Raw genomic sequence first — 14663 nt, 5'->3', positions numbered from 1 at the left:
TCCATTTAATTCTATGGACAGCTTGCTGCGTTCCTGTCCTTGCATCCGTCAAAAAAGCCAGAGAGATTAACTATTAGGACTGGGCAAAGCTTCAGGGTGGTATTTTGGCTCCTCGTGGGCACGACACTGATTTTGAAGCTACTTCTGGAAGGCACACAATCCCCTCCCCACATTTTTAAGAGCCAACTAAAGCTGCCGTGTTGCCTGCTTGTGTTTTGGCAAACTCTGTTCTCTGAAGGCCAGGCGAGCAACACAAGAGCTTCAGTGTGATGAAGCAGGTCACTGCTGTATGTTCAGGTGTTGCAAAATGCCCCATTAATTTTGCCACCTTGTACAAACCTACGTACCACAGGTTCCTGTTTCCAGGTCCAATGCCAGGTCCTATAAAACCCTTTATGGGATGAATCCAGGCCACCTAAGGCAGAAGTGCCCAACCTTTTGGGCACCAGGGACTGGTGCCATGGAAAAAGGACCAGAAGGAGTGTGTTTTTCAATACTGCCAGCATCCTGAGGATGGAGCGTTGCTTGTTCATGTGGCCTGCTTGCTGGCATGCTGTGGACCGATACTGGTCCACGGACCAGGGGTTGGGGACCCCTGACCTAAGGAATCGTCTCATCCCAATAGTCCGCCCCTCTTTCTGGCAGAAGAGGCATGCTGTGGACCTTGTCAGTCATCTAGTGGGATCCAGGAGGAGAGTTTTCTGCTGTGCCTCCTGCTCTGGATCTTTGTACCCTTCAAGATGAGATCCATCCTCTTTTATCTTCCAACAGAGCCTCAAATCCTGGCTCTGCCCAGAGCTCTGATGGGGGCATCGTCCCTGGAGGTGGTTAGTGGACTAGAAGATTCCCACCCCTCCCCCTTTTTTTCTAGTTTCTAAACTTATTTATGTTAATATTTAATGTTTCTATCTCTGCCTTTATAGTGTAAGCCACAGTGTGTTGCCTGACAAGAGAGGTGGGAGGCACATAAATTTAATTAGTGATAATACGTAATAGTACCACAGAGGGAAAAAAATGATCCTTAGTACACGTTGCACCGGCTGTATTCCTACAAGCAGCTCAAGGAAGCTGCAATTGGCTGGCATTTGCAGAGTGACCTGGCAACGCATCGCTTCATTTTGGTACCAGATTCTCCCTGGGTGGGGACCCACTTCAAACAACCCTCCATGCAAGCAGAAACTGTTTTGTTCCATTTGTTACCCTAGCGCAGGGGTAGGCAACCTTGGCTCTTTTATGACTCGTGGACCTCAACTCCCAGAATTCCTGAGCCAGCATAGCTGGCTCAGGAATTCTGGGAGTTGAAGTTCACGGGTCATAAAAGAGCCAAGGTTGCCTACCCCTGCCCTAGCAATATTGAGAATCGGATGTTCTCCGTGTAACGAGTAGCAGAGCTAGGTTATTCCTGTCACTGAGAGTTCCACAGTCCAGATTACCAGGGTTTCCAACCAGACAGTTTTATCTTTTAATCTAGACTGTGAATGTTTTGAGCAAGAAGGGACTTCCCCTTCAAAGAGGTGGCTGGTCTTCTACCAATTATCCAACAAGCAAATCTCTCAGTTGGTAATTCTGATTATTTTGATCCCCAGGAGCAGTGGATAAGCAGAATCCTCCCGGCTGAAATCCTTACTTGGTAAAAGCCACTGGCACCCAGAGGTCTGAAACTACCCTGGGGGCAACAGGACTGTCTTTATGCTTCCTGTTTATGATTTGCTGGGCATTTCAAGAAGAAAAGGTGTGAAGGTAGGAAACCCCTAGTGAGCTAAACTCCCAAACTGGGCAGGTAATACAGAACGATGGTGTGTGGCCACATCCAATAGCGACAGTTCAGGGACCGTGTTGGCAATTTTGCAAATGCATCTATTGTGATACAAGCAAGGAAGGCAGAAGAACATGACATATTTTGCTTTGTAATAAACCCATTTACGTTCAATCTCACTGGATGCGATGGGCTTTCTTCCAGATCGCCGATAGTCGGACCAGAATGTCAGGCACTAGGGACTTAATTTTAATAACTTCTTGAACGGGCAAGAACAAAGAATGCAAAGGATGTTTCCAAAGAGGACACTGGGTGTCCATCATTTTCTTCTCATCCCTGCAGCAGCAATAACAAACTAGCTAAAGTTGGCTTCCTGGGCTGCAAGTTGGGGACAGGGATTTAATTAAACTCCCGTGGTGAGTTTTAATTTCATGGATCCTCTTATCTGCCTTTAGGACAGGGAAAAAAGCACATTTTTGAACAGACTTGGATGGTTAATATCCACAGATCTCAGGGCTGTTCGTCACCTTTCCCCCCATGTGGTTCTGCAGATGGAAGGACCATGGTTAGGCCTCATTTTTGCCAGAAATTGGCATTTGCTTCTGGTTTCTAGCAAAAAGTGCCCATTGAGTTCAACAAGTTCACTTTAATACCATGGTATTCGCTTCACAATAACCACAAAAATAGTTGTAAAATCAGGCACAGTCACATAGTGGTCCACTTACCTACCAACATGATTTAGGACTGTTAATTCTGGGCTCAGTTATGTAATAAATCAAGGACTATCTATGTATTTTCCCAACACAAGATTTGTAAATTTTGATTATGTGCCATCAGGTGGATGTAGAATCCTAGCAACTGCAGACAGATTTTTTTTCTCGGGGATCCCTTTCCGACCTGATCCTTTAGTTCTTCCAATGGTGCCTCCATCACCTCCATAATTGATACCATCCACCGCTGGCTGTCCTTTTCTCCTCCTTCCACCTTTTCCATCACTATTCTCCAAAGCGCTAGAACTTTGCATAATGTGTCCAAAACAGGATAATTAGAGCCATTTGTGCCTCTAGCGGGAACCTTCTCCAAAATTATAGATCTTGGCATACATAATGTTGATTGTGTCAACATTGTTGATTGGTTCAACGATCCATTGGTTTGTTTTCTTGGCTGTCCACAATATTCTCAGGAATTTTCTTGAACACCAACAGTCAAAAGCCCTTCCTATCCTTCTTCTTTAATGGCCAACATCGACTTCCATAGAGCACCACAGGGAACCCACCATCAAAACATACGAAGACCAAAACATACGAAGAACGGCTGCGAGACTTGGGTTTAGCTAGTCTAAAGAAAAGAAGAAATAGGAGAGACAGGATAGCAGTGTTCCAGTATCTGAGGGGCTGCCACAAAGAAGAGGGGGTCAATTTATTCACCAAAGCACCAGAGGGAAGGACGAGAAACAACAGTTGGAAACTGATCCAAGAGAAAAGCAACCTGGAATTAAGGAGAAAGTTCCTAACAGTGAGGACAATTAACCAGTGGAACAGCTTGCCACCAGAAATCGTGGGCACTCCATCACTGGAGGTTTTTAAGAAGAGACTGGACATCCACCTGAGATGGTGTAGGTTCTCTTGCTTGAGCAGGGGGCTGGACTAGAAGACCTCCAAGGTCCCTTCTATTCTATTCTATTCTATTCTATTCTATTCTATTCTATTCTATTCTATTCTATTCTATTCTAATTCCTATTTTAATTTCTATTCTATTCTATTCTATTCTTCTTTCCACTGTTCTGGTTGTTATACTTAAGAGACACATCACGCCACCGGAATATTTTTTTCAAGGCCTCTTTGCTGCCATTTTGTGGTATTTCTTACCTGCTGGTTCCTTTAAGGTTGATGGTTGATCCCAAAAGGCAGAAACTGTCCACCACTTCAATGGTCAAATATACATCTTAGGAGCCGTTTAATATCTTTGATAACTCGACACATAGAAAACGTCATTTAATGTAGCATTTGTCATGAACTATTAGGGGGGGGTCCAAGTGACCACTAGGTATGTGTGAAGCAAGTGATGCAACCTGTCTCTACCCAGGTGTAACAAGAACACCTGGATCTACACAAAGGCATCCTGATCAGCTTCTCCCCCTCAATGTATCCTCTCCGGCTACAGATTGAAACAAGGTATCTCCATTTGAGGAAGGAGAACTTTGTGGCAAGGAATCCAGTTAAAATGTAATCGGGACTCTCTCTCTCCCCTTTCTTCCACCTGCTGGGGCTGCATTCAGACGTGCAAAGGAGGGAGGGCCAGGCCACATGCACGGGAGTTTCCTTCTGGCTTCCTTGTAGCCAGCTCTTAGGCACATCCTGGCTTAGATGAAGGAGAAGCAAGTCAGAAACAGGATTCCCTCGGCCGATCCCTTAAGGAGAGTTTAGGGAAGAGAGACCGGCTTTTCTGGGCTCACACGATGCTAAGCCACCAATCCTAGCTTGAGACCAAATCTACCGTCACGCAGCACATCGTTTCCTCGGGAAGGATACAGAGCCGGGGGCGGAATCCGCAGGGAAATGAAGGCAGGGACCCCGCAGAGAAGCGGCGGGCAGCCTCCGCGGGAAAGGGCCGCTCCGGCCTTACAGGAGGCCGGCCGGCCGACCTGCCATCGGCGGCGGCAGGGGGGCAGTACCTGAGTCCCCGGACCGGGGGGGGCCCTCCGGCCTCCGAGACCGGGGCCTCCCGCCTCAGCCGCCTCCCCTTGCCGACCGCAGCGCCGGGAACGGCCGAGAGCGCCGGAAGCCGCCGCCGCCGCCCCTTCGCTTCTGCTCCGGAGGGAACGGGCCCCTGGGGACCGCGGCCTGCCCGAGAGCGACCCTGCCGAGGCCGCCGGCCGGCAAACGGCAGCCTCCCGCCTGGGCTCCGCCGGTTCAGGCCGTCCGTCCGGCGGCTCCCCGGGAGAGGGCAGCCCTGGGCGGCTCGGGCGCGCGTCCCCGCGCCTCTCGCGCCACCTTGAAAGCCTGCGGAGCGGGAGCGCGCGCCGAGCGTTGAGCCGAGGCGGCGCCCTCTCCCCGGGCCAATGGCGCGCCGCCTCCGTTTAAATAGACGAGCCGTGTCAATCCCCCGCCTCTCCGCCAGCCTCCCTTCCATCGCCATATTGGGCAGGGGGGCCGGAGAAGGTGCGCGCCCTCCGCCGCCTCCTCTTGCTCCGCCGCCGCCGCCGCCGCCGCGCTCGGGGCTCCTTCCCGGCTCCGCTTCTGCCGCCTGGAGCAACGCAGGTCTCGCCGCCGCCGAAGCTTCCCCGCCGGGCTCGGCCGTCCGGCCGGCGCTCGCCTCACCTCGCCTCGCCTCGCCTCGCCTGGGCGGCCCCCGGACCTGCCGAGAGCGCTCCTCGGTCGCCCCGCCGCCCGCCGCCCGCCCGCCCCGCGCGCGGCTTATGCGAGGCCCGGCCTCGCAGGGCTNGGAACTTCGACTTTCGGCGCGGGCAGCCCCTGGAGGGCCGCTTCGAGTGGCGGGCGCTGGACCGGGCGGCGCTGCCCGACTTCTACAGCCGCCCGCCGCGGCTCGGCTCGGCCCGGCAGCCCGACGGACCCCAGCGCCGCCCGGAGCCCGGCGCCGACCGCTCGCCGCCCGGGGTGCTTCGCTGCGCGCAGGGAGGAGAGGCGGCGGCGCCGGAGCCGGAGCCCCAGCCGGAGCCCCAGCAGGACGGGGCCGCGCCGGCCCGAGGAAGCGCCGGCCCCAGGAAGCGCCCTGCCGCCGAGGGTAAGACGCCGTCCCCGCCGCCTCTCCGCCACACCGAGGCTCCGTCCGGCCGAGCGTCCCCGGGGCGGGAGAGGGTCATTTCCCCGGCTCGCTCGACCTTTTTCTGGCTCCCGCAGGGGGCCCGAGCCGGGCTCGCTTGGGAGCGAAGGCCGGTCCGTTTGGGGCCCTTGGCCGCCGGGGCAGCGGCCCCGCCATCTGCCTCTCCGGGCCGGGCAGGGAGCCAAGCGAGCCCCGCTGCTTTCCCAGAGACCCCCTCGCAGACCCTGACCTTTTTGCCGGGTTTTATTGATTGACATCCCGCCCTTATTCTTTTCACCCATAACTCCAGCGGGCAAACCTATCCAACGCATACTTTCCTCCTACTTTCCCCACTACCACCACCACCACAACAACCCTGTGAGGCAGGCTGGCTTGGCTCCGGGATCCCTTAAGCCAGAGGTCCCCCCACCTTTGGGGCCACCAGGGACCAGTTACTTGGAGAGAGGTTTTTCCATGGACCGCGTAGGGTTGCCAGGTCTGCTTTCAAAAAAATAGCAGACAATTGGGGGGGGGGGGGTTAAGTAGTAAAAAAAAGTAGACTGTACAGCTTTAGATTACGTACCATTTCATCATAAAGCTTTTGAATAAAAAAAAAAATGTCCACTATTTTGTGAAAAAAAAAAATAGTGAACGTAATGTGAAAAAAGCGGACTGTCCGCTCAAATAGTGGACACCTGGCAACCCTATGGACCGGAGGGCGCTTTGCTTGTTTGGGCAGCCCAGTTGGTGGCATGCCGGGGTCCAGGAACGGTCCAGGCCCCCCCCCCAGGGGTTGGGGACCCCCCTGCCTTAACCCCCTGGTTTTCTCCGCTGGCTCTCAAACCGGGCCAAAATGTCAGACAGTCCTCAGCACAAGAGGCTTCTAATTCTCCTTGGTCTGGATGCACGGCATGTTTTGGAGATGGTTGCAAAACTCAAGGGATGCTCTTTTCCTGCCCTTCTTCCGTGCCTAACCAGTTGCCAGGATAAATCTTTTTTTTTATATCCTCCTTCCTCATTTTCTCTCTCCCCCCCCCCCCAATCCTCCCCTCTCAGATTCCTCTCCTCAAAGCAAAAGAGCCAACACAGCTGAAGAAATTTCTGAAGATCCTCCAGAAGACCCGCTGGTGGCCAGCTCCGAGGAACAGACACCGAAGAAGAAGAAGAAGAAGCAGCAGCAGCCCGGTCCGAAGCGGTGCCAGACGTAAATGGGTGGTTTGTCGAGGTGGGTTTGCTGTTTAGAAGGAAATGCTTCTTCGTTAGCTTGTTTGTTTTGTATCCGTTCAAGCCGGTCTGGTGCAATTTCTTTGGCTGAGGTATGGAGTTTTTATGTGATTTTGTTTTTTTTTAAGCTGTCAAATTCATGCTTACTCATAAGTAAAGAAGTGGCTTTTAGGAGAAAATGGGCAGTAATTCTACTATAGGGGATAAACAGGTGGCTTTTGCTTCTGAATGCATTTGCCTAGGACAGGGGTAGTCAACCTTGGCTCTGTGGACTTCAATTCCCAGAATTCCTGAGCCAGCTTAGCTGGCTCAGGAATTCTGGGAGTTGAAGTCCACGAGTCATAAAAGAGCCAAGGTTGACTACCCCTGGCCTAGGATATATATATATATTTTTAGCAAGATGGCAACATAGACTTTGTTAAAGTTTTCTTTACTTTTTAACCTGTCTTTGAAAAAAATAAAATGAATGCACCAAAAAAGGGCTTTTAAAAATAAAAATTCTTTCCCCCCCCCCCTTAACTGCTGTGCATTGTAAACAATTGGTAGACCGTTTGAAATGTCCAGGCTCTTTTTCTGTCTGGAGATAAAGCTTTTGTGGAGTTCGGTGGAAATGAATTAGCAAACAACATATTTGGACTGTGTTCTTAGTGGCAGTCAATGGAACAGCTCAAAGGCAGCAGAATCTCGTTAATTAAGGACAGGCATTCTGGAGAGACTTTTCCATAAGCAGGAATGGTGTAGGAATCTTGGCAGATCGGATTTTCAAATTAATAAAATGAGCGTTCGGCTTGGAAGTCAGTGGATACTCGGAATGCCGTTGGGATGAGCGAGGAGGACACGTGTTCGAATTAACTACTACTGGCTGTTTACTTGAACATTTGAAAGGGAAATGAAAGCTTTTGGGTGGACCAATCACAGGAGAGAGGAGGGAGGGAGAGGGAGGGAGAGAGGGAGGGAGGGCAAAGTGGGGGGGTTGTTATCTGTCTCTTGAACACCTCCCAGAAAATAACAGGATTGCACAAAATTTAGCCCCGTCTCACTACATCGAAGCAGTTTCCTATTTGTGGATAATTCTGTCAGCTTCCACTCTGAAATCTGATTGGGGCAGATTAACTGAATCCCTCCTTAGTCAAAGAAGTGTGTTATGAAATCTTTGTTGGTGGAGTTGTCTTGTTTTTGTCTGATGAGATTAGAAAAGGGGAGAGAGGGAGGGAGGAAACCAAAAAGATGGGCTGTTGGCAGAAGGCAACATATTTAGAAGGATTTCTGCAGCAGGCCAGGGTTAGTTAATGCTAATCTTGGTTAGGCTTGTGGCTCAAAAGGGTTGAGTACTCGATTATTTGGATTGTTGTATTTTTGTCTCTCTGTGTGTGCATACCTTGACTAATTTGGGAAACAAATCAAGCCATGTGTGTGTGCGTGTAGTGATGAAAAACGGTAGAATCTGCAGGTTTTCTGAAAAGCCAAAGACTTTCTTTTAACTTAGAAAACAGGATTCTAAAAGTTGGCATAATAGAAACCAGACTTGACTGGTGGGCTGGCTAAGTCTTAATGCTGCCTTGTCAGTTGATGATTAGAGGCAGTTTGGTCTAGTGGTGAGAGCACCAGGCTAGAAATTGGGAGATTGTGAGTTCTAGTCCTGCCTCAGGCAGGAAAGCCGGCTGGGTGACTTTGGGCCCGTCCCCTCTCTCCACCCAACCAGCCTTGCAGGATTGTTGTGAGGAAAATAAGGATATACTGAACATAAATAACAAATTTAAACAGTGTAACTGTAGACCCACAGGATGTTTTGACAGCAGATTTTATTTGCTTGTTTGTATATTTGCTTATTTATATATGTGTTTGTGAACTGCCTAGAATTACTTAGATGAGACGGATGTTGTAGAAATTTGATAAATAAAAAACATCAGACTTAGCGCAACTCTGTGACGCTCTTAATAATAAGGAAACGGGGAATTGGAGCCCTCAGCAATTGACACCTTTTCTCTTCCTCCATTACAGAATTAAAGAATATTTGTTTCCTTCAACTTGGAGGAGGCAAAAGAAGCCAGGAAGACCCAGCGCTTGCATTCATACATGCACCTGTAGGTGTATGAATACGTGAATGAAAGAAAAACATATCACTGATTCTCCATGGGATGGGGAACACGTTAAAGCACTGAAAAGAAAAAAAAAAATCTGCAGTGGAATAACACTAAACCGGGCCGTCTTAAAAAGGGCCTGCCTCTTAAAAAGCAATGGATGTAGCATTCTGCAATTAGGTTTTTCCTCATTTGCTTCTTTGTACTACCTGTGTAAATAGTTTTTACATTATGTAGCACATAAACCTTTCTCCCCTCTTTGGGGGGGGAGGGGAGTTTTTGTTTGTTTTGTGAAGGGGTGGAGCTAATGAAAGGTGATGGGTTCGAAATCTGCTTCCAAACCCCAGGCTGAAGCAGATGCAGTTTATTAAAGGAACATTGCCCCCCCCCTTTCTTTTTTTTTTTGTTTGTGTGTGAAAAATCCAAGATAATAAATTGGCATTTAATCATTGTCCCAGCAGGTTAATGAATCTGCTGGTGAAATTTATGTGTCAAGGACACAATCTGGGAAGTGTTTGCCTGTTCTGACCTCGCTGGAAGAGATGGGCACTTTGGGGAAGTATCTGATTTCTGAGGTGGGGTGCGATGCTTTGAGATCACAAGACAAAGTTTTGTGTAGGAGGCCCAGTTCTCTCTGGAGCTGCGAAAGAGGAACTCTTTTAAGGGGCATTTTCTCATAGGGTTTTTTTCCTTTGGCCTCCTTACTTTTTTAAAAAGTCCTGCCCAACAACATACAACATAGAGGAGAAATTAATAAATTCTTGGAAGTCCAGACTCTTATTTGCTCACTTTTCTGGCCTTCATTAAGTGGGTAAATGAAAAGGAAACAGTATTTTTTACATTTTCTAGGCGGGAGTGTTTTGTTTTTTTTGTTTTTTGTTTTGGAAAAAAAAAAGTTTTGAAATGTACCTGTGTACATAACTGTAAAGACACTGAGAAATTATACTAACTTATTTATGTTAAAAAAAGATTTTTTTTAATCTAGAAGATATTTTCCCAGAAAGCCAAAGTGGCGCGTGGTTTTTGTGCATTTGCAAATGCTCTATTTGGTAGGGGATTTTTGTTGTTGTTGTTGTTGTTAGCCTCTGCGGGGAGTTTGTTTTGTTAATTAATATGGCTGTGCTTAAATGATTGCAGACTGAGCCAGTTCAATTTTTTGTGTGTAATGTGCAGAAAAAAACAAAAACAAAAAACCAGTTGCCAAGTGATACTGTTTTACATCAAGCAATCAATAAAGACGACTGCCATATATAAACATATAAGCTGTCTTTGTGTGTTTTATAAAACCTGCTGGAACAATTTGCCTTCTTTCCAAATATTTAAAGGTAGTCCTTGATTTATGACCACGAATGAGCCCAAAATTTCCATGGCTAAACAAAAAAGCTAGTTTTGTCCCATTGTATAACTTTTCTTGCCACAGTGGCAAGAATCACTGCAGTTGTTAAAACTAATAACATGATTGTTAAGTGATTCTGGCTTCCCCATTGACTTTGGTTACTGCCAAAGGGGGTCAAATGACCCCAGGACCCTGCGACTGTCATAAATACAAGCCAGTTGCCAAGCATCTGAGTTTGGAGTACTACCTGGCCAGGGGGGGGTGTGCTGTGAAGAGTGGTTAAGTATGAAAAATTACTGTCCTTGTAATTTTGAATGGTCACTAAATAAATGGTTGTAAGTTGAAAACTACCTGTACATCAAGATGTATAGGTAGTCATCAGCTATGACTTTTTCCAAACTAAAGTCTAGAACAAGGGTGGGAAACCTCGGCTCTTTTATGACTTGTGGACTTCAACTCCCAGAATCCCTGAGCCAGCATCTGCCTAGGGCTAGGCCATAGCCTAACTGGCTGAGGAATTCTGGGAGCTGAAGTCCACAAGTCTTAAAGTTATCAAGGTTGCAGAACCCTGGACTAGCCCCTTCAAATAATCTTTGGTTTATTTCTGATCCAACTTCCCAGAATATTGTTCAATGTCTACATCTGTCAATGAATTATGAGTTTATTCACACAACTACACCCACCCCCCAAATTTAGTTATAAGGACTTGAGGAAAGCAAGACCATTTCCTCCTCAGAAAGTGGACATTCAGTAATTTGTATCCTGCCTTGTTTTTACAAACATAATAATAATAATAATAATAATAATAATAATAATAATAATAATAATAATAATAATAATAATAATAATAATAATAATAAGAAGAAGAAGAAGAAGAAGAAGAAGAAGAAGAAGAAGGAAAAAGAAAAAGAAAAGAAGAAAAAGAAAAGGAAGAGGAAGAAGAGGAAGAAGTTGGAATAAACAAGGTAGCAAATATATTTAGTACTCCTCCTCCCTAGTAGAATTCACAGTCTCCCAGTTTTTAGCCTGGTGCCTTGACCACTACATCTCAAGGACATTCACATCTAGAATTTTGTTTAAACCTAATCAGGATTTAGGGAGATCAGGAGCACAGAAACAGCTCTAGTAGAAACTACACACCTGTAGCAGTTCATTTCCAAATAAGTTGCCCAGATGCCTATCTTTGACTTCACATCAGTATTGTTGTTTTGTGTGCCTGTGTGCTGAAGTTGCAATGTATAAAGATGCCCCACTTCTGAAGTAATTTCACACCCCCCAAAATGTCAACTTTACCCGCAAAAAAAGCATGGAGGCTCAAGAAGAGAAACGTGGATTGAAGGAGCATTTTTGCACCTGTAGGCAATGCACAATCTCGCTGGGCCTTCCCCCCCCCACTTCAGAGAGAGTGAGAGAAACTTCCTGTTTTGGAAATACAAAGCCTAAGAAAAACAAGCAGCAAAGCTATTCTTGCCGTTTGCTTCTATATTATTTTTTTTTTTCGAACCCCAAACGAAGGAAACGGCACCTCCTGCTTTGTGAAGAGATTTACTGCAGCCGAGAGAAACGGAGAGAGGCAAAAGAAGGCGAGGCAAAAGTCAAGCCTAGAAGAGAAATCATATCGCATAGCCTGGCTAAGGGCTTTTTTTGCCTGTCAATAACCACAAATTGCAACTTTCAGGCTGCTCCCTAACCTCAGCCGGACGCCTCACCCCAGGGGAGAGATTTTTTTTGGGGGGGGGGGGACTCTGGTAGGCTAACCCCACAGGACTTTCCCTCCGATGAAATGCCACATCAAGAATATTCTTTTATTGAAAGATCACCCTGCCTCCCTTTTGCAGAAGTTTTTTTTGTTTTGTTTTGTTTTAGGGCCCAGCCAGGGCAGCTGCCTTCTCCCATCTCTCTCCCTGGGCTGTTTTTTCCCCATGCAAAAGTGGGGGGGGGGAGGCCAGATGGGGAAGACTTTGGGCTTTGAACCGACAGGTACAAATCTTGAACCGGGCAGCGCCACGAAAAGTCTTCTCCTTTTGAAGCCTGCAGGGAGGAAGGCAGCCCGGCAGCAGAGCGCTTACTTGCGGTGATGTCACCGTGGACTTTTGTTTCAGCTTACAGGAGGGGTGTGTGTGTGTGTGTGTGTGTGTGTGTGTGTGTGTGAGAGAGAGAGAGAGAGAGAGAGTATGTGTGTGTGTGTGTGTGACAGAAAGAGAAAGAAAGTGTGTGTGTGTGAGAGAGAAAGAAAAAGAAAGGAGAGTGTGAGAGAAAGGAGAGAGTGTGTGTGTGTGTGAGAGAGAGAGAGGGAGACAGTGTGTGTGAGAAAGGAGAGTGTGTGTATGTGAGAGAGAGGAGACAGTGTGTGTGTGAGAAAGAAAGAAAGGAGAGTGTGTGTGTGTGAGAGAGACAGAGACAGACTGTGTGTGTGAGAAAGAGAAAGGAGAGTGTGTGTGAGAGAAAGAAAGGAGTGTGTGTGAGAGAGAGAGACAGAGACAGAGTGTGTGTGTGTGTGAGAGAGAGAGAGAGAGAGAAAGGAGAGTGTGTGTGTGAGAGAGAGAGACAGACAGTGTGTGTGTGAGAAAGGAGTGTGTGTGTGTGTGTGTGAGAGAGACAGAGACAGAGTGTGTGTGTGTGAGAGAGAGAAAGGAGAGTGTGTGTGTGTGTGAGAGAGAGACAGACAGTGTGTGTGTGTGAGAAAGGAGAGTGTGTGTGTGAGAGAGAAAGAGAAAAAGAAAGGAGTGTGTGTGTGTGTGTGTGTGTGTGTGTGTGTGTGTGAGAGAGAGAGAGAGAGAGAGAGAGAGAGCGCACATGCGTACTTGCACAGGTACATACACCTTTAATTGTCTCGTTATGTAAAATGCAAAGAACAAAAAACCCCAACCCACACATACACACAACCGCCTGGCAAGAGTTCAAGGAACAGGCTGGGCTTCCGGACCTGTTCAGCAATGGCCTCCCCCGCCCCCCCTTGAAAGGCTGAAATGGTTCAGTCCACCCCAGCCCCTCCCTTCGGATCTCCTCTGTGATTCACCTGCGGGTGTGCAGTTGTGTTGTACGCAGGGAAGGGAGCCCGGTTCTTGTGCACAAGCCCCTCTCCCCCCCCCCCCAGGCCCTTGCCTTGGAGAGCCCTTTCTGCTTCTGGGCCTCAAATGCGAACAGCATCCAGATCAGAATTTGCTGAGTGGGAGCATTTCTCTCCCCCCAACCCCCACTTGGAGCTTGGGGGAAAAAAAATCAAGGCCGGTGGCCAGTCCTTGGCTGAGCTCCGAAACAGAAGCCGAATTAAATTCGAGTAGGAGACCATTTAGAACTTGTGGCCCCGAAGATTGGATAGGGAAGTTTGGAATAGAATAACAGAACACAACAGAATAATAGAATGGAATAGAATAACATGGAATGGAATGGGATAGAATAGAATATAGAATAGAATATAGAATATAGAATATAGAATATAGAATCGAATAGAACAGAACAGAATAGAATAGAATATAGAATAGAATATAGAATATAGAATATAGAATAGAATAGAATAGAATAGAATAGAATAGAATAGAATAGAATAGAATAGTAGAATAGAATATAGAATATAGAATATAGAATATAGAATAGAATAGAATAGAATTGGAAGGGACCTTGGAGGTCTTCTAGTCCAGCCCCCTGCTCAAGCAGGAGAACTTATACCATCTCAGACAAGTGACTGTCTAGTAGTCCAGGAGTCTGCAACTTTGACAACTTTAAGCTATGCTGGCTGAGGAATTCTGGGAGCTGAAGTCCACAAGTCTTAAAAGTTGTCAAGGTCGCAGACCCCTGCTCTAGCCTCTTCTTAAAAACCAGGTTTTCTTCAGACATGTGTGAAAGGGACTGACGGATAAATAAATGCACTTATCCTTGAGGCCTGTCTACCCAGTTGCAAACATTTTCACTTTTCATTTCTGCAAAAGTGGGGACACCTTGAGGCTCTATAACTGAACCCCTGAGCTTCTTCTGTGCCCCACGGCTGAAAAAAATAGTATCAAACATTTCCATCAGCCTGAGATGGGATGCCTGCAACGGTTGTGTTGGCCCAACAAAACAAGCCACGATTTACAGAATTAATTCAACTGTGCACATTTGGTCTCGGTCTTTATGACACCGAGGTGTCATCCACAAGCAAGTGATACTGGGTGTGCTCACCAACACAGGTAACCAGACTTAATATATTGCATATGCCCATGTTCAGGCCTACATTGTGGGATAGGGAAGCAGACGGCACCTACATCTCCATATCTCCTCCCTTGTTGTGTTGGTGGATTTCCATCTAGCAACTTTGCTTTAAGCTGACTTGTGTTCTAAGACTGGAAGTTTTTAAGAAGAGGCTGGACAGCCATTTGTCTGAAATGGTATAGGGTTTCCTGCCTGAGCAGGGGGTTGGACTAGATGACCTCCAAAGTCCCTTCCAACTTTACTATTATTATTATTATTATTATTATTATTATTATTATTATTATTATTATTATTATTATTATTATTATTATTA

General features: G+C 47.2%; 1 protein-coding gene across 1 annotated transcript in view; it reads left to right on the top strand.

The window, feature by feature from the left end:
* CDKN1B (cyclin dependent kinase inhibitor 1B) overlaps nt 1-9217 on the top strand; it is a 12738-nt gene extending 3521 nt beyond the window's left edge. The window contains exons 2-4 of the mRNA XM_029284044.1: nt 5017-5500; nt 6575-6743; nt 8744-9217. Of these exons, the coding sequence (XP_029139877.1) occupies nt 5017-5500; nt 6575-6726 (636 nt within the window). The 3' untranslated portion in view covers nt 6727-6743; nt 8744-9217. The remainder of the gene's footprint in view (nt 1-5016; nt 5501-6574; nt 6744-8743) is intronic.
* Nucleotides 9218-14663: the final 5446 nt, after the last annotated feature.

This window comes from Protobothrops mucrosquamatus, unplaced genomic scaffold (assembly GCF_001527695.2).
Source record: "Protobothrops mucrosquamatus isolate PMUCROS unplaced genomic scaffold, P.Mucros_1.0 scaffold_101, whole genome shotgun sequence".
NCBI lineage: Eukaryota > Metazoa > Chordata > Lepidosauria > Squamata > Viperidae > Protobothrops > Protobothrops mucrosquamatus.
This window is presented reverse-complemented; position numbering and strand designations above follow the sequence as displayed.